This window comes from Saccopteryx leptura, chromosome 2 (assembly GCF_036850995.1).
Source record: "Saccopteryx leptura isolate mSacLep1 chromosome 2, mSacLep1_pri_phased_curated, whole genome shotgun sequence".
NCBI lineage: Eukaryota > Metazoa > Chordata > Mammalia > Chiroptera > Emballonuridae > Saccopteryx > Saccopteryx leptura.
Genome location: NC_089504.1, coordinates 181,327,312 through 181,346,981, shown reverse-complemented (window position 1 = coordinate 181,346,981; position 19,670 = coordinate 181,327,312). Strand labels below are relative to the sequence as shown.

At 44.9% G+C, this 19,670-nt stretch overlaps 1 protein-coding gene across 1 annotated transcript in view; it reads left to right on the top strand.

Annotated features, from left to right (window-relative positions):
• The first annotated feature begins 543 nt into the window (after window positions 1-543).
• The window catches only part of B4GALNT3 (beta-1,4-N-acetyl-galactosaminyltransferase 3), a 121,140-nt gene continuing 102,013 nt past the window's right edge, over window positions 544-19,670 (top strand). Inside the window, exon 1 of the mRNA XM_066369538.1 lies at window positions 544-1,060. Within this exon, the coding sequence (XP_066225635.1) occupies window positions 892-1,060 (169 nt within the window). The 5' untranslated portion in view covers window positions 544-891. The remainder of the gene's footprint in view (window positions 1,061-19,670) is intronic.

The following is a 19,670-nucleotide window of genomic DNA, read 5'->3' as shown; positions in this document are numbered from 1 at the left end:
CCTGGAGGTGTGGTTGAGGCTGGGAAGGAAGCGTTTTCAAATCAGACCTATTAGAGGAAACGATGGCTGATTTAAGTGGCCATTGATCTCAACTAATATCATGCCTACTCTTGTTACCTAAAGTAGGGAGTAGAGTCGGTGTAGGCCACGAAAGGCCCTGAACCTTAGGCATCACCCCAACATGAGCCCTCACCCCACCTTGCATCTAACCAGCTTCACTTCTGCTTGGGGAGCAACACCGGTTTCCTTCAGTCATGCTGAGTCCAGATCGTTACTGGCCCCCACCTACACAACACCCATCCCTAGTCCGCGGGGGCGCCAGTGACCAGTCCTCTGGTCTCACCTCCTGCTGCCCCAAGAAGGCTAGATGGGCTCTTCCACTTACTAGGGCTCTTTGGGGGCGGGGCCCACCTGTGCTCTGGGGGCGGGGCCTGGGCAGGAGCAGGACAGGTGGGTGCGTCCTCGAGGCTAGGCTAGGAGAAAGCAGTGGCAGGAGGGGTAGAGAGGCGAGGCGACTTGGCGAGCACCTAGGGAACCTCTGGGTGGGCAGTGTGCGAGCGAGCCAGCGAGTGCTCCGGAAAGGAGGCGAGGCAGTGCGCCTGCGACGAGGAGAGGCGTGGAGAGGGGAGTCCGCGCGGAGGATACTCGGGGGGAGGGGGGGGGAGGAGCCGGGCTCTGCCTCTGAAGAGACCTGGGGCCAGTGCGTGGCTCCCCCGCAGCGGACCGACCCCTGGCGCGCGGAGCATGAACCCGTGCCCCGCTGGAGCGCGGCCCGGGAGACGGCCTCGGTTCAGCCCTGAGACGCTGGGCTAGGGCTGGGACCCGGCGCGCCCGGGGCGTTGGCTCCGGCCGGGGGACTGAGACTGGCGGCGGCCACCGGGGCGCAGCGCCATGGGGAGTCCCCGCGCCGCGCTGCTCCTGCTGCTCCTGCGCCCGGTCAAGCTGCTGCGGCGGCGCTTCCGGCTGCTGCTGGCGCTCGCGGTGGTGTCCGTGGGGCTCTGGACTCTTTATTTGGAACTGGTGGCGTCAGCCCAGGTCGGCGGGAACCCCTTGAACCGAAGTAAGTAGCACCAAGCGGGGGTCAGGAGAGGGTACGGAGGTGGGAAAGGGCAGTACAGTTGGCTCTAGCACTGGCGAGACCCACCTCTCATCCTCAGACTCGGTTTGGAACTCGCTTTCGTCTCCAGGTGCTCGGAGCCGCCCCCGCTGCCTACTCGGGGAGGAAGGGCCGAGCCTGGGCCTGGCAGCTGGGCGACACGGGGTCGGGCATCGTCGGGGCTGCTTGCTTCTCCCCTTGGAGGGCGACGGCAGGAGAGGCTCCCCGCCCGCCCATGGCATTCTGGCCGAGACTTGGGACACTTCTAGCGGCGCCAGGCTTGCAGTGCTCCAAGAGGAGACACACGCGGTCCACGCGCGGGTTGTAGATTTGTGTCTGGGATGCCCTCGGCGGTCTGCACCGAGGCCCCGTGCTCTAGTCTGCGCGGCCCAAACTTTGTTCACCATCTTCTCTAGGACTCGCTCAGTTTCTCGCCTGCTGCGTTTTCAGCGGGTCTTTAATAATACCTCTTGGCACCTCCCCTCCCCGTTCCCAGACACCAGGCCACTCTGCTCCCAGCCCCTTCCTCTTCCTCCAAGTCTCCCACCTCCTCATTTGAACTGACCCCTCTCCTAGTCCTGGCCATTCCTACAGCTGGTATCTGAAGTCCTCTTTGGGAACCCTGCGAAGTTCATCGAACTCCTCTCACTCTGCTCAAGGAGACACTGGATAGCACACTGGACCACTTAATGCCTTTTAACTTAGCCAAAGCTCCTTAATTTTTTTGTGCCTCAGTTTCCTTCTAGGAAAATGGGGAGGGAATGGTCTCTCTCCTCTCTCTCTCTCTCTCTCTCTCTACTTCAATAGACATAGCTATCTGAGGTGATTTTCAATTTACTATTGATGGAACTAAGAAATAAAACTCTAAAAGTGTCAGGGATTGTAAAAGGTCAATGTTAACAGCAGGAAGGAATGGAGAGACTCCCAAAACTACCAGGTTCCCTTCCCAAGCCCAAGGGGCAGAGGTTCATAGTTCTACCACATCTTCTCCCTTGCCTGCACTTTTGTCTGTTCAGGAAACTGAAGGAAAGACTGTAGAGATTAATGGTGAGAAAAGTCTCTGACATGTCCTTGCATCAGCTGCTTTGCCCGGAGTTGAGCATGGTGCTTTGCCTCCTGTAGCCAAAGAGAGGAAATCACTAGGGTTAGGAATTGAGCTGGTTGAGGATAGAGATAATATGTGCAGTGGAACCTCTCACTTTGTGGCAGTTGAAATAATTCTGGTTTTGAGTTGGGAGACTGGGGTTCCAATCCCGGTTCTGTCACCAACTAGTAGGGGAATCCAAGAGAAAAGGGCAACTTCTCTGGTAGAAGGAGGAAGTTGGACCAAATGACCTCCATGTTTTCTTTCAGCGTGGTTACAAAGATTTTGTGTTCCCCCCTTCTTGATCATTTCCAAGGCCAGAGAGCTCAGCACATTATGAGGAAGACAGTTCCACAGCTCTAAGTAGGAGAGTTCTTCCTTCTGATGACCCAAATCTGCTCTCCCATGGCTAGTTCTTCCCTTCCCTAGCCTTGTTTTTCCCTCTGAGAGGCGGAGTGAATCTACCCTTCCAAACCCTTCATAGTCCCAAGTGGATGAGCCCAGGTGGAGTGTGTGCAGGTGGGAGGTCCTGGGAAGGATCTTCCTTCTTTTCTCCTTGGGACACCCCTTCTCAACTTTACTAATGGAGTGGCCAGTGGGATCCTTTGCACAAATGAAAAACAGAGGAAAGCAGTTGTTTAGTGACCCTGATATCAGTGACTTTCCTTCTTCCTCTCCAATCCCAACACATACTTTTACCAGAAGTGTGTTTTCTCCTCAGATCAGAGCAGTTTGCCATAATCAGAATCTCACACTCTGTCTCTTATTGGTTGTCTCATCCTTAGCCATCAATTATTGAGTCTGTTTAGCTTTCCTTCTAGATAAATCTGAATTCTGATTGAGTTTCCTTATTTTTTATTTCCTTTTCCAAACTGACTCTTCTCCAGAAAAATGTTCACAGCTTCCTATTCCAGAGTGGGCTTTCTGTTTCCTTAACCATCATTTTTTTATGAGAGTCCAAGCCTGGATACTGGAGGATGACTTGGAACCCTGAAACCCACTTGTTCTACAGGGTGGCTTTTCATGCTGGCCATCCCATGGTGTTCTACTTTTTCTTTGATTTCCTTTTGGAATGAGATTTGGACAGTGGCTGTGGTTTCTGGCTCCTTGTCTCCCATCCTTCTTTGTTTATAAGAAGCCCAGACATCTTGCATCAAAGTCCGCTTGTCCTTATAGGTCTTACTTCCAGCTTAGAGCTATTCCTCTGGAGGGAGAGCAGGGGAGGAGGAATTAGGGAATAGAGAGGTAGGAAGAGGGTGGCTAGCGTTCCCTCCTCTACACCCTGACCAATCCTCAGCAACCAGTGTAGCAAAATTTCCCCTCTCGAGGGTGTACCCGTGGCTTTGACCACAGCAACCAGAGTCCCATCTTGGCTCTGCTCTCCAACAACCCAGCCTGCCTCCTCCCTCTAGCAGTCCATGCCAGCTCACTCCACCACCACTTTCCTGTCATCTGTGAGGCTATCCTTTACCAAGAACCTTTCATTTGCCTGTCCCTGTGTGAGGGTCCATCAGTCTGGTGCTGGAGAGATGGCAGTCACAGACTCTAGGGTGGTGAAGTAATGACAGGGGAGAGGCTTCCTGCTTCATCTTCATGGAATAGCTCAGTAGTTTAAGATAATGGATGATGTGCACTCTGGGCTCCTTATGTAAAAAAAGATACAACCCCTGTTGGAGTAACTTCAGAGAAAAGCAACCAAAGTCATTGACGGATTGAAAATTGGTCTTTTGGACAAAATAATTAGAGCTGTTCGCTCGCTCATTTAAACAAATATTTATTTGGCACGTCCCTTGAACTGTGTCACATAGATAGAATGATGACTAAGATTATGGTTTCTGCCCTCTCAACAGCCTTCGCCCTAGGAAGGGAGTTTGGGTACACTTATAAAAATAATCATAATATGAAACAGTCATGAAGTTTTACAAATGTAGTATATAGGTGTTGCTGTGACACTTCTGGTAATGAGATGCAGCTCTTTTTTAACTGATTTCATGGAAATGGTGATATTTCAAGAGATATTGAGGAATTGGTAAGATTTTAATGGATACAGAAAGGGCAGTGTATACAAAGACCAAGAGGCAGGGGAAAGTTAGTGTCTGGGAATGTGGAACCTTTGGCTTGGTGCAGCAGAAGGTTTGAAAGAGAATATGGAATGATGCTGTGTTATGAACGACTTTTAATGACAACCTTAATGAATGACATGTATAGATAAGAGCAGTTGAAAGTTTTAGAATAGGGTAGTCATATAGAATGGAACAGGCAAGGGTAACAGAAAAACAACAATACTTTGGTAGGGATGATGGTGCCTGAACAGGGTACTGAAGTTCCCTTGCTGTGATTGGCATTAGCCCTTTAGCTGTTGGGTCATGAAGCTGTCCTGGGGACAGTTCAAGGTGGTAGTGGGGCATTCAGAGGGTCACTGTATCCCAACATGTTAATAAATATTTCAGTAGTTTGATAACTGGTACAGCTATACCAGTGTGTGCTGGCTGAAAAGCAGCCCTGGGAACAGACTGTTCTTGAAAGTTAAATACAACTCTCCATTCTTGCAGGTTTTAATAAGTTATACCCATTTGTTCAGATTGATTTAGCTAGGTCCCGCCTAAGGGCAGAGATCTGAACTAAAATAGTTTCTAGATTCTTTGTTCTGTAATTGACCTGCTAGAACTAACTTGATGCTGGAGCTAAGAGATTGTGTTTGGGTTCAGAGCCAGGAAGGGCTGAATGACACCATGTACCAGCCACTGTCTAGACTTCCCAAGGCTGGGTCTGGTATGTCCCCATGTAAGAGCCAGGTTTACCTGGTGAACCCCAAAGTGTTCTCAAGCTCAGGAATTAATCAGCTTTCACTGCCTTAAATCTATAACACATCTCTCTGGTTGGCTCCTATGATTTATAATTGACTCTGAGTGGGCAGAGGAGACACACTCACAGATGTCAGGCAGACACTCCAGCTCCAGGAGTCCCCACAGCCATTCAGATTTGGAAAGGATACAAACCCTCCAGTAACAGGTAACTTGGGGCAGAGCAGTAATCTGATATGCAGGCAAGGAGAGAGGGAGAAACAAATGAGACAGATGTGTGGGCAGAGCAGGGATGGCGTGGCTCAGAGTTGAAACTCAGAGCACAGGCGAGTGGAGAAAGGAAGCACAGCTGCTTCATGTGCTCCTGGTGGTCTGGGACTCCATCTATCACTGCCCTGGCTGGGCTGGTCCCCTTTCCAATGGAAATTCCAGCTCCTGTTCCTGTATCCTACTTACCTGTCTTTGTGTCGTCATTCTGGTCACCCAGCTGCTGCGTGTAACTTCAAATCAGTATTCAAATCTGGTCACATACTAAGCACTCAAATAAATATCTTCTGGTTATGGATGATAAGCTCAGAATTTCTGAGTACCTGACACTTTAGTTTCCACTGGCAGATACTTGATCAGTGACGAATCTAAGAGTAGAACCCAGGAATTGTTGTTCCTCATACCATAATACATATAAACAATAGCCTTTAAACACAAATGCAGAGGAAAATAATTAAGCCATCAATGCTTTTTAATTATAAATGTGTTTTCTTTGGACCTTCCGTTGTGTACCAGGAATGCAGTGTGTGACAACAGAAGACTTTACCCAGACGTGGTATCTCCTTTCCCTGGTCTCTTCAGTCCCTGTTTCTACGTGGCCAGTAGAATTGCAGCATCACAGCTACTCTTCCTATCCTGCCCACCTCCCAGGGCCTCTCAGTCTGAGTTGAGGCCCCATTCACCTGCTGAGGGGTGCTGGGCTGCTTACCACTCCCTGTGCTGGGCGGTGTTGCCCTGTGTGATTATAACTGCTTTGCACCATAAGGTCTTCTGAAGCAACCACTTCTGTACGGGTTTTAGGAGCGGCTGGTAGTTGCACTGCAGTAATTTTCCAGGCCACAGAGCCTTGCCCTCTGAGTGCCGAGCTTTATGGGGCACAGCAGCGCAGCCGCCATAGCAGAGTTTGCTTTGGAATGGGGCCTAGAGGCTGTTCTTGGAGTTGGCTGTCCACTGCCTAGTTCTCAACCAAGTTCCACCAGTCTCAAAACCTACCCTTTTATTTTCCATGAGCATTTTTTCTTATATCCAAGAATGATGAGGTCTAAACTAGGCCAACCATACATTTAGCACCTAAAGACAATCCTCTTTTGACTCTGTGATCTATAATTAAAAGATTTATATGTTATCTGATACAAAGAAACACTACTGGAAGAGGTAAGAATAGTCTGGATGATGTATATATGTACTACAGGGCATTGGGCTGAATATGTTATATTTTGAGCAAAGCATGCTGGATAAATCTTAAATTTTTATAAACTCTTAGGTTCTAACAAGTGCTGCTTTCAGTGTTAGAAGTATTCACAAGACAAGCAAATATGAATGTTATTTTTACCTTGTGATTTTTAGTATGTAATTTATTTTTTATGCTAAAGTTGTTTTTTTTTTAATTTAACTACTAACCAACTTGTTAAAAAAGGGTGCAATTTGTCCTTGTGGTCCCAGGTTGTGTGTGTGTGTTAAACATTTCATTGAAGTTTCTTTTTTTTGTGTGTGACAGAGACAAAGAGAGAGACAGAGAGAGGGACAGATAGGGACAGATAAACAGGAAGGGAGAGAGATGAGAAGCATCAATTCTTCATTGCAGCACCTTAGTTGTTCATTGATTGCTTTCTCATATGTGCCTTGACCGTGGGCCTTCAGCAGACCAAGTGACCCCTTGCTTAAGCCAGCGACCTTGGGTCCAAGCTGGTGAGCTGTGCTCAAACCAGATGAGCCCATGCTCAAGCTGGCGACGTTGGGGCCTCAAATCTGGGTCATCTGCATCCCAGTCCTACACTCTATCCACTGTGCCACCACCTGGTCAGGTTGAAGTTTCTCATATGTACAGAAAAGTGCACATGTTAAGTGTATAGCTTGATGAATTTCCGCAAACTGAACGTACCTGTGTAATGAGCTCCCTGATGAAGAAATAGAGCATTCTGAGTGCCCCAGCAGGCCCCCTTGGGCTCCCTTTCAGTCACTACCATAGATATACTAACTTAGGAGGTAGCCAGGGAAGACCAAACCTCAGTGCTATGAAATAGAGCTGCTGCAAGGATGGGATTAGGAAACATAGCCTATCCCAAAATATTAGAAACAGCTATGTCTCTCTCTCCTTTTAGATTTTGTTTATTGATTTTAGAGAGAGGAGAGAGAGAGACAGAGAGAGCTGTGCCTCTCTTGAGCAATTAATTTGTTTTAATTTTTATTGGCCATGTAAGATATAAAACCATTCAGGTTTTTCCCTTTGTGTTGGTTATTAGAAAGCTTCAAAATTTAATTTTTAGTTCATTTGGGGAAAAGCGTAAAAGATTTTTTAATTGACTTTATTAGGGTGACATTGGTTAATAACATTATATAGATTTCAGGTGTGCACCTGCACCATGCATTCACCACCCCAAGTCAAGTCTCCTTCTGTTACCATTTATCCCCCTTTCCTCCTTTTCCAGCTCCCCTCACTGTTCTTCCCCTCCCATAATCACCACACTGTTGTCAGTGTGTATGTTCTTATTTTTCCTTTGCATAACCCCTTCACCTTTTTCACCCAGCCCCAACCCTTTTCCTATCTGACAGCTGTCAGTCTGTTCTCTGTATCTGTGAGTCTGTTTCTGCTTTGTTTTTTAGTTTATTTTATTCATCAGATTCCATATATAAATGAGATGATATAGTACTTGTCTTTCTCTGACTGGCTTATTTCACTTAGCATAATGCTCTCTAGGTCCCAGCATGCTGTCACAAACGGTAAGATTTCCTTCTTTTTTATGACTGAGTATAGTATTCCATTGTGTAAATATCCCATGGCTTTTTTGTTTTGTTTTGTTTTGTTTTGTATTTTTCCGAAGCTGGAAACGGGGAGGCAGTCAGACAGACTCCCGCATGCGCCCGACCAGGATCCACCCGGCATGCCCACCAGGGGGCGATGCTCTGCCCATCTTGGGGCATCGCTCTGCCGCAATCAGAGCCATTCTAGCGCCTGAGGCAGAGACCACAGAGCCATCCTCAGCGCCTGAGCCAGCTTTGCTCCAGTGGAGCCTTGGCTGCGGGAGGGGAAGAGAGAGACAGAGAGGAAGGAGAGGGGGAGGGGTGGAGAAGCAGATGGGCGCTTCTTCTGTGTGCCCTAGCCGGGAATCGAACCTGGGACTCCTGCACGCCAGGCCGACGCTCTACCACTGAACCAACCGGCCAGGGCCTCCCATGGCTTTTTTATATACTCATCTATTGATGGGCACTTGGGCTGCTTCCAAATCTTGGTCATTGTAAATAACGCTGCATTGAACATAGGGGTGCATGTATTTTTTTGAATTAGTGTTTCAGGTTTCTTTAGATATATTCTCAGAAGTGGAATTGCTGGGCCATAACGTAGTTCCATTTTTAATTCTTTTGAGGTAACTCCATACTGCTTTCCACAGTGGCTGTAGCAATCTGCATTCCCACCAACAGTGCAGAAGGGTTCCCTTTTCTCCACACTCTCACCAACACTTGTTGTTTATGGATTTATTGATAGCCATTCTGACAAATGTGAGATGATAGCTCATTGTGATTTTAATTTGCATTTCTCTGATGATTAGTGATGTTGAATATCTTTTCATATGTCCATTGGCCATCTATCTGCATCTTCTCTTTGGAGAAGTGTCTATTCAGGTGTTTTGCCCATTTCTTAATTGGCTGCTTTTCTTTTTGATGTTGAGTTTTGTAAGTTCCTTATAAATTTTGGATATTAAGCCCTTATCAGATGTATCAGCAAATATGTTCTCCTATTCAGTGTGTTGTCTTTTCATTTTGTTGATGGTTTCCTTTGCTGTGCAAAAACTAGTTTGATATAGTCCCATTTATTTATTTTTTCCTTTTGTTTCCCTTGCTCAGGTGATATATTAGAAAAAATATTGCTACGAGAAATGTCTGAGATTTTATTGCCTATGTTTTCTTTTAGAATTTTTATGGTTTCAAGTTTAACATTTATGTCTTTAAGCCATTTTGAGTTTATTCTTGTATATGGTGTAAAAAGGTGACCTACATCCCAATTTCCCCCATAAAACATGTGATGATTGGCATTTTGGTATCAATTTTATGCCTATACCTTATTTTTTCCTCCCCCCCCCCCCACAACTACTTCTAGTTTATGTTATTTTATATTCTATGGTCTTTGTAAGCCATTTTAATTTGAGGGGACCAAATTAAACTATAAAATGAATCAATAAAAGTGCTATAGTATACATAAAAAAATAAAGGAGAAATTAACATGCACCTATAATCACACTACTCTGACTAGAGATTGTTGGGGAAAAAAGTATAATAAGCAGAGATAGTCAGATGCTGGATTCTGGAACACCTTAAACAAGAATCCTATATTAAAAAAACAAAGCTCGAACGTTATTTTTGGCTCTGGCCAGGTAGCTCAGTTGGTTAAAGCATTGTCCTGTCATGCCAAGATTGTGGGTTCAATCCCTGGTCAGGGCACATACAAGAATCAACCAATGGCCTTGGCCAGATAGTTTGGTTGGTTAGAGTGTTGTCTCAAAGTTCAGAGGTTTCTGGTTTGATCCTTGGTTGGGGTACATACAGGAAAAGATCTATGTTCTCTCTCCCTCCTCTCTCCCTCTCTCCCTCCCTTCCTCTCTCTCTAAAAATCAATAAATTTTTTTTAAAAAGAACCAATGAATGCATAAATAAGCAGAACAACAAGTTAATGTTTCTCTCTCTCTAAAATCAATCAATTTTAAAAAGTTTAAAAATTATTTGTGTGTGTCTTTTGTTTATTTAGATACTGAAAAATTAGATGATATTTAAAGATAAATTCCCACCTCCTTATGTATAAAATGAATATAAAAAGCCCAGAATTTAGCCTGACCAGGCAGTTGCACAGTGGATAGAACGTCAGACTGGGATGCAGAAGACCCAGGTTCAAGACCCCAAGGTTGCCAGCTTGAGCACGAGCTCATCTGGTGTGAGCAAAAAAAAGCTCACCAGCTTGGACCCAAGGTCGCTGGCTCGAGCAAGGGGTTACTCAGTCTGCTGAAGGCCTGCGACCAAGGCACATATGAGAAAGCAATCAATGAACAACTAACGTGTCGCAACGAGAAACTGATGATTTATGCTTCTCATCTCTCTCCATTCCTGTCTGTCTGTCCCTATCTATCTCTCTCTCTGTCCCTGTAAAAAAAAAAAAAGCCCAGAATTTATTGACAGATACTGGATCCTGAGCTACCTTTATTTTAAACAATGACATAAATACAAGGAAAATTCAATTAAAGCTTGGGCACCCCTGACACTACTGATGAAACAACTCGGGTGACTGGCCAGGAAACTCGTTTGTCATGTGGGCTTCTTATCACCTCCCTTCACCCCACACTCTTGGGGACACTGTGAGGCTGAAGAACTGTGGCCACTGCCCAGCCTTTGGCTTATCGATGCATAACGTCACAAACATCAGAGATCCAGTTCCTTTACAAACAGATGAGAAAACAAGCCCAAGGAAGAGATATTTATTACCTGTCTTCTCTTCCCATTTCTTTTAAACTGTTCTGTGGTGTGAAGCAGAGGCTGTGCTTGCGAAGCACTCCATAGCAGGTAGAATTGTATTTTGTGGTGTCAGGACATGGGAGGAAGCCCAAGGGTGGGAAAAGGAGAAAGAAAGGTGGGGTGGGAATAGAGAAATGACATACCAGACAGACCAAGGATTTTATATATAAGTGCCTGAGAAATTGAGTGATGCGTATTTTTCTATTTTATTTACTTTACAAATCTTAAGTGACTTGCAGAGGTGATTCACTTTAAAATGAAGTAAAATGTTTATGATGAAGCATTTACTTTTTTATAGGGGACTAAATGGGATAAAAAGCATTGATGGTCCTGGAAAAAAATTTAGGAGTTTCAAGACAGGGCAGGGTTCAAATCCTAGCTCTATTACTGAACAGTTGCAGGACCTTGTATAAGGTACTTCCTCCTTTTCGAGACTCAGGTGCCTCATCTGGGTAGCAGGATTATAATGCCCTCTCTATAGAGCCTTTCTTTTTTTTTTTTTTTCTTGAGGGAGAGACAGAGAGAGTCAGAGAGAGGGACAGATAGGGACAGACAGACAGGGAGGGAGAGAGATGAGAAACATCAATTCTTCATTGCGATTCCTTAGTTGTTCATTGATTGCTTTCTTTTTTTTTTTTTTTTTACAGAGAGAGAGAGTCGGAGAGAGGGATAGACAAGGGCAGACAGACAGGAACGGAGAGATGAGAAGCATCAATCATTAGTTTCTTGTTGCGCGTTGCGACACCTTAGTTGTTCATTGATTGCTTTCTCATACGTGCCTTGACCACGGGCCTTCAACAGACCAAGTAACCCTTTGCTCGAGCCAGTGACCTTGGGTCCAAGCTGGTGAGCTTTTGCTCAAACCAGATGAGCCCACGCTCAAGCTGGCGACCTCAGGGTCTCGAACCTGGGTCCTCGGCATCCCAGTCCAACGCTCTATCCACTGCGCCACTGCCTGGTCAGGCTAGAGCCTTTCTTATAACTAAATGAGATTCGCGAGTCTGCTATATATTAGGTGCCCAATTAGATTTAACCTAAGAGTAGCATGTATTAGGAGCTTGGTGAATGCTAGTAGGAATTAGAGAATAGCTGGGCAGGCAGGAATGGATAGATACATTCCTGAACTAGTCCTGTTACCAATGCTTCAACTTCTCAGTCTAAGACACAGCTGTGCCTAGTTCCTCAGCAGTCTCCAGGGCATCCATGGCCAGCACCTGCCACCAACTACACATTCTTTAACCATTCTTTTCTCCTTGATGTTCAGCACTGCTTCCATCTTTCCTTTCTGATCCCAGGCAAGTATTTGCATGGAGGTGGGAGGGGTAGGTTAGAAGGCAAGGATTTTGCTGAGAATGAGAGATGTTCCAGGTCACAGAAGCTCAGCTGTTGGGAAAAGCTAGCGTGTCCCTCTGCTGCACACCCTGGGTACTCTGAGGATTTCTGGGACTGGAAGGAGGGACACTGGGCAGGTATCTCAGTTTTAATCCTAGCTTTGTAATTGACTTATGGAGGGTACTCGGGCAAGCCCCTTTTCTTTGGAGAACTTAAGTTTTCTAATCTTTGGAATGGGATGCCTCTTTCAAGGGTAGGTTTGGAACTTCTCCAATGGACACTGAGGGTCCAAGAGGATAGTCAGTCTTTGCCATTCTGGACTGGTCTTTCAAGACTCAGTTGTCTGAATTGAGAGGTGGCAGCAATCTCAGTGCTTCTGGCTACTTGGTCTTCCGAGGTCATCTCTCACAGCATAATCTCCATACAAGCTGTTGTGTCAGAGATTAAAGGTCTCACTGCTGAGATCTTCTTACAAATCCTCTGATCCACTCCTTTCCACCCTGCCTGCCAACCCCGGGTTCAAGTATAAGCATTCAGGCATGTGCACATCATACACACCCTCCTCACCAGTCAGCTGATCTCACTCTGCTCACCACCAGCTCTGAGTCAAAGGTTGGCTGGTGGGAGGGAAGACATTGAGGATTTCCTCATGAACTAGGGACAAAGTCTTAATATATATTCTTAGTTCTTGGTTTTCTTTTTTATTTCAGCTGAGTTGAGGGCCTGAGGAAAGGGACAGGAGGATGGGGAGCGTACCTCATGTGAACTCCCAGCAGCAGACGCAGGGAAATGTCACAGGCACAAAGAAATGGAAGAAAATTAGGGAGAGAAATTGAGGTAGAGGCATCTGCCTCATTTTGTCATTTGACAGTTGCTATTTTTCAAATATATAATAAGTTTTATTTGGCTCTATTTCAAATTTGGTTCTTTTAAAAGTACTGTATTTTTCTTTTGTTTTTAATAATTAAAATTTTTTATTTATTATCTAGAGTTGTTAGCCGCTCCATACTAAAAGGTTGATGAAGTGTTACCATCTGCTTGCTGTTCTGACATTCATGTCTTCATGTTTCGGCCCCGGAAGACTTCCCTCTTTTAAAAGAGGTTAAGTAATAAATAAAAAGTTTGACAAATTTTATCCACCATTTTTTACTATTTTATTGTATTTCCCAAAAGGAAGTCCATTTGCTAGAATTTTTTATTTTATTTTAATTTTTTTTAGTGAGAAAGAGACAGGAAGGGAGAGAAATGTGAAGCATCAACTTATTGTTGTGACACTTGAGTTGTTCATTGATAGCTTTCTCATACATGCTTTGACCGGAGAACTCCAGCTGAGCCAGTGACCCCCTGTTCAAGCTAGTGACCTTGGGCTTCAAGCCAGTGACCTTGGGCTTTAAGCCAGTGATCTTTGGGCTCAAGCCAGAGACCATGAGGTCATGTCTATGATCCTGCGCTCAAGCTGGTGAGCCTATGCTCAAGCCAGATAAGCCTGTGCTCAAGTTGGTAACCTCAGGGTTTCCAACCTGGGTCTGATGCTCTGTTCACTGTGCTACCCCCTGGTCAGGCCATTTGCTTGAATTTTTTTAAGGTCTCTTCCAGCTCTAATAGTCTGTGATTATTGGAGTGTGTGTATGTTTGTGTCTAATCAAAGGTGAATATTTCTGTTGGAGGAATATAGCATAAGCTAAATAAAAGTTCAGGGAACACAAATCCTGTAGTGCAGAGGCTCATATGGTATGAAGGAGATGAGGTTGAAAAGGTTGGTTGTGACATGATTGGAGTGTTGGCTGCAAAACTGCTGAGTTTGGACTTGGTAGAGAGCAACATAAGTTTTTTTTTTTTTTTTTTTGTTTTTTTTTTTCATTTTTCTGAAGCTGGAAACAGGGAGAGACAGTCAGACAGACTCCCGCATGCGCCCGACCGGGATCCACCCGGCACGCCCACCAGGGGCGGTGCTCTGCCCCCCAGGGGGCGATGCTCTGCCCATCCTGGGCGTCGCCATATTGCGACCAGAGCCACTCTAGCGCCTGAGGCAGAGGCCACAGAGCCATGCCCAGCGCCCGGGCCATCTTTGCTCCAATGGAGCCTTGGCTGCGGGAGGGGAAGAGAGAGACAGAGAGGAAAGCGCGGCGGAGGGGTGGAGAAGCAAATGGGCGCTTCTCCTATGTGCCCTGGCCGGGAATCGAACCCGGGTCCTCCGCACGCTAGGCCGACGCTCTACCGCTGAGCCAACCGTCCAGGGCGAGAGCAACATAAGTTTTTAAAGCCAGGATCTGATATGATAGAAGACAGTGTTTTCTTAGATCCACCCAATGATTCAGATTATAATTCTTTAAACATTTATCGAACACCTTTTTTGACATAGGAATTGTGATTATAGGTAGATTAAGCTGTTGGAAATTTGCAGGATGGCTCGGAGATAGAGAGGTTGGTCAGGTGGTTATTGCAGTGACCTAAAGTGTGGGTGATGAGTGCCTAGCTGAGAAGGGCGACAGAAGAAAGCTGAGAGCTGTCAAAGACATAAGTGACAGAATCTGGCAGTTGAGTTTATGAAAGAATACTAAATTCTGGGTTTCACATGTGGAGGAGTAAGAGAAAAGACTAGCTTGGAGTGTGAGGAGTCTCTCTGAGAAGGGACTTCCCTAAAATTTAGGGTTACAAGGTCATGATTAAGGATTAAGCACTAACTGAGTGTCAGGATTATAAGTACCTTAGGAATTCAGAGAATGGGAGCTGGGTAGAAGAGGGAAAAAGTGTAGAACAGGGTCACTGCTCATATCAGGATGAACATCTCCTTTCTATCGCCTCCCATTGTCCTGAAAACAGTGTCCTCCTTCACGTCCCTGGCAGGAATAGAGTCATCCTCAACTCAAGTGGGAGTACCAGAGAAAGGTGCGGGCCAGAGACTCCATCTGGGCCTGGGGAGAAGTAAGACTGGTTGTTTTCCTCATTACAAATTTGGATCCCAACACCAGGATGGGGGGGAGAGGGTGTCCTATTGGCAGCCCAATTTGAATGAACTCTGATCTCCCTTTCCTCACAGCATTTTTTTTTTTTTTTGGTACCTCTGTTAGTGCACTTATCAAAGTCTGCCTTGGATTAGAGTTATTTATGTCTGTGCTTGTCTTCTCCCACCAGACTGTAAATTTCTAGCAGGCTAGACCTGGGCATTCTTACCCTTTTATCTCCCTGGTGCAGGGACTTTTTAACCTTTGTGGCTTACATGCATTTATAGAATCTGATGAAGAAACTTCCCAGAAATTTGCCTGCCTCTCATATATTTTATATTCTGTTTTAGGGAAGTTCACCAGCCCCTGACTCCTATCCATGGATGCCTAGTTAAGAACTCTGCCTGAACGCTATGCCCAATACCTGGTACATGGTAGATTCTCAGAGTTTGATTGACTTGGAAACATCCTCCCAATTAAATCCCTTTACTCTTTTTTTATTTTTATTTTTTTTACAGAACAAAGAGAGAGTCAGAGAGAGGGATAGACAGACAGGAATGGAGAGAGATGAGAAGCATTAATCATCAATTTTTCATTGCGACACCTTAGTTGTTCATTGATTGCTTTCAATGATTGTTCATATAATGTGCCTTGACCGTAGGGCTACAGCAGACCGAGTAACCCCTTGCTCAAGCCAGCGACCTTGGGTCCAAGCTGGTGAGCTTTGCTCCCGTGCTCAAGCTGGCGACCTCGGGGTCTTGAACCTGGGTCCTCCACATCCCAGTCTGACACTCTATCCACTGCACCACCGCCTGGTCAGGATAAATCCCTTTACTCTTGTTGGAAGGCACAAATGCTAGATGGGAGAAAGAGAGCCAGGAAGCAGTCCCTCTGCTAGGGGATGCAGAAGGGTATGTATAAACTGTCCAGAGAACAATAGCTTCACCCTCACTTCTGGTCCCTAAAGAACCCAAGTTGGGGTCCACCTACTGGGCTGGTCTCAGATTCTGCTCTCCAGTGTCATGATACTCCAGCTTGCCTTTCAGAATTCTGCTCATGGTCTCATCTCTTCCCTAAAGCCTTCTTCACGTATTTCAGTCTGAGCTAATCTCACTCTTTTTGGAAGGTTTGTTGCACTTAAATGCCCTGAAATGTACAGTTAATATTTTTTTTTATTATTATATTTTAGATACTTTCTTTTATTCCTACTTCTTCTGGATTGGTCTTGTGTACTCCAACTAGGTTGTTAAAAGCCAAAGTTGTCTCTAGCAGGCTTCCCCAAACTACGGCCCGCGGGCCGCATGCAGCCCCCTGAGGCCATTTATCCGGCCCCCCACCGCACTTCCGGAAGGGCCACCTCTTTCATTGGTGGTCAGTGAGAGGAGCACTGTATGTGGCGGCCCTCCAACGGTCTGAGGGACAGTGAACTGGCCCTCTGTGTAAAAAGTTTGGGGACCTCTGCAAGTATTAGTCATGCTGTTTGCTCCCTATAAGCATTGATGGAATGCTTGGAAGAGGTATGTGGTTAACCTAGAATTGAGTCCACAGAATGCCCTTCCCTGTGCCCATGTTTCTGCCATAGGCCATGCCTCCTGCCTTAATGTCTGAAGTTGCTGTGTCCTTCATTCCATCTGTTAGTGTCTTTATTCTTCCTTTTCTTCCTTCATCATAACATAATGGTCAAGAACAAGTCTCTAAAGTCAGCCTGAGTTTGAATTCCAGCTCTAATGCCCAGTAAACTGTGCCTCCACCAGCAGATTCCTGAGCCTCAATATTCCTCAGATCCTATCTGTAAAATGGGAATATTAATAGTACCAACCTCATTGGGTTTTTGTTGTAACAATTAAATGAAATAATGCACATAAAGGACTTAGAACAGTTTCTGATACATAATGATTAATAAATATTAGCCGCTATTATTGTTTATTATCTTTTAACTGCTTTTAGAACTCCTTTTCTCTCTTTGATTGGTTTTTGGATATTGCCTTTTACAAAGAATCCTAGGACAGGAATGGATCTCAGAGATTTTTAAATTCTAAGATGGAAAATACCTGCATTTGTTTAAAAATTTTTAAATATTGATTTGATTTTATTTTTTTTAAAGATTTTATGTATGCATTTTTATTTTAGAGAGGGAGGAGAGAGAGAGAGAAAGTAGGGGGAGGAATGGGAAGAATCAGCTTGTAGTTGCTTCTGAAAAGTGCCTTGACCAGGCAAGCCTGCAAGTCTGGGCTTTCAAACTGGTGACCTCAGCATTCTGGGTTGATGCACTTTGCATTGTGTCACCACAGGTCAAGCTAATTTATTGATTTGAGAGAGAGAGAGAAAGAGAGAGAAACATCAATTTGTTGTTCCACCCATTTATACATTCATTGTTGATTCTTGTATGTGGCCTGACCAAGGATCAAACCCACAACCTTGGCATATTGGGATGATGCTCCAACCAGTTGAGCCACTGGCCAGGGCCAATATCTGCATTTCTTATTCCAGGCCAGTGGTAGACATCTCCAATAGAACACGAAGTTTTTTCACTGAGCCCAGATTTAGTCTCAGAATCTTTCTCCAATAGCTCGCAATACAGTCACTACAAATTGATTTGAGTTGCCTCTTAAAATACATTAAATACATCTGTTTGCCCAACCTCCTGATTTTACCAATGAAGGATGTAAGGCCTGGAGCGTTTGTAGTAACCTGCCTAGAGAACAGTGCTGGGCTCAGCACTGCCCATGCTTTGGCAGTGCTTTTTAAAATTTTTAATTAAAAAAAATGTAATTGATTTTAGAGAGAGAGGAAAGGGGAGAGCGAGCGAGCAATTTGTTGTCCCACTTATTTATGCATTCATTGGTTGATTCTTGTACGTGCAATGACTGGGGATCAAATCTACAATGTTGGTGTATCAGGACGGCGCTCTAACCAACTAAGCTACCCGGCTAGGGCTTGGCATTGCTCCTACAGCACATCGTACCACTTACCATTCTGCCATTGCTCATTCCCTGTTTTGTTTGCTAAGAGTGTTCCTTTTAATGTCTGAGTTTCCTGAGGCCCTTTTTTTCTACTCATCCCAGCAATTTGACATGCATATAACCTGTTTTCAAGTCTATTTATGTTTTCTTGCCAGTGAGCTAGCTAAAGTTATTGCCCATAGCTGGGGGTGGATCATGTGCCCAACTCAGGTGCTGTTGGGGTTATCTTTAGGTTTTTTGAAATTTCTCCAGTGACAACCTGTGTTGATATTGATAATTGAGAGTAACCTGCAAAGAACTTCTTGTTGATATTAAATTCTCACATTTCAAAGGGCAGGCCAAGACTTGACATTTCTCATCTAATAGGTCCCTTTGTTCCTCTCTCTCTTCCATACTCAGAACAGAGCCCATACTACTAAGAAAGTACAGAACTTATTTTTTTTCGGGGGGAGGAATTGGCTTAAAACAACAGAAATTTATTCGCTCACAATTCTGGAAGCTAAAGTCCAAGGTCAAGGTGTTGACAGATTTGATTTCTTCTGAGGCCTCTCTCCTTAGTGTGTGGATGACCTGTGTCTTCATGTGGTTGTCCGTCTGTCTCTAGAGCACCTTTTATCTTTTTTTTTCTTTTACAGAGACAGAGAGAGAGTCAGAGAGAGGGATAGACAGAGACAGACAGACAGGAACGGAGAGATGAAAAGCATCAATCATTAGTTTCTCGTTACAACACCTTAGTTGTTCATTGATTGCCTTCTCATATGTGCCTTGACCGCGGGCCTTCAGCAGACCGAGTAACCCCTTGCTCGAGCCAGTGACCTTGGGTCCAAGCCGGTGAGCTTTGCTGAAACCAGATGAGCCCACACTCAAGCTGGTGACCTCAGGGTCCCGAACCTGGGTCCTCAGCATCCCAGTCCAACGCTCTATCCACTGCACCACCGCCTGGTCAGGCCATCTAGAGCATCTTTAAAAAAACAAAATAGAAGTGGAGTTATGATTTCCTCTCTCTCTTTCTTTTGAGTTGAGTAGGCATGGGGAATAGAAATGAAGTTGATTTTAAATAAAAAGTTTTGGAACACAGAATCATGAAACCTTTGGTAGAAAAGTACATATTTTTTTAAAAAATTGTCTCCTCCCTTATTCTTATCTTTGTAGAAAGATACAAGCTGATGAGAGCTGGTATTTTCATATCCTAGTTCTAGTCACCAAATGGAAGTCCATTACTGGCCATTCAGTGGGAGTGGGGGTAAAAGATGAAATGGATACAAGTTGAAGAAAAATTGCAGAGAGATAATAATAAGTGGGTTCAGAACATGTTTGGAAGAGTACAGAGAGGAAGTGAAATAAATATTCAAGCTTGTTTAGCATGTTGAATAATAATTCAATTTTGCTCTAATGCATAAAAATTTGAAAAATATTTGAATAAGGAACATTCTACCATGGTAAAGTTTTTTTTTGTTTTTTTTTAAAAATAATTTTATTTTTTTAATGGGGCGATATCAATAAATCAGTATACATATATTCAAAGATAACAAGTCCAGGTTATCTTGTCGTTCAATTATGTTGCATACCCATCACCCAAAGTCAGATTGTCCTCTGTCACCTTCTATCTAGTTTTCTTTGTGCCCCTCCCCCTCCCCCTTTCCCTCTCCCTTTTCCCCCTCCCCCCGTAACCACCACACT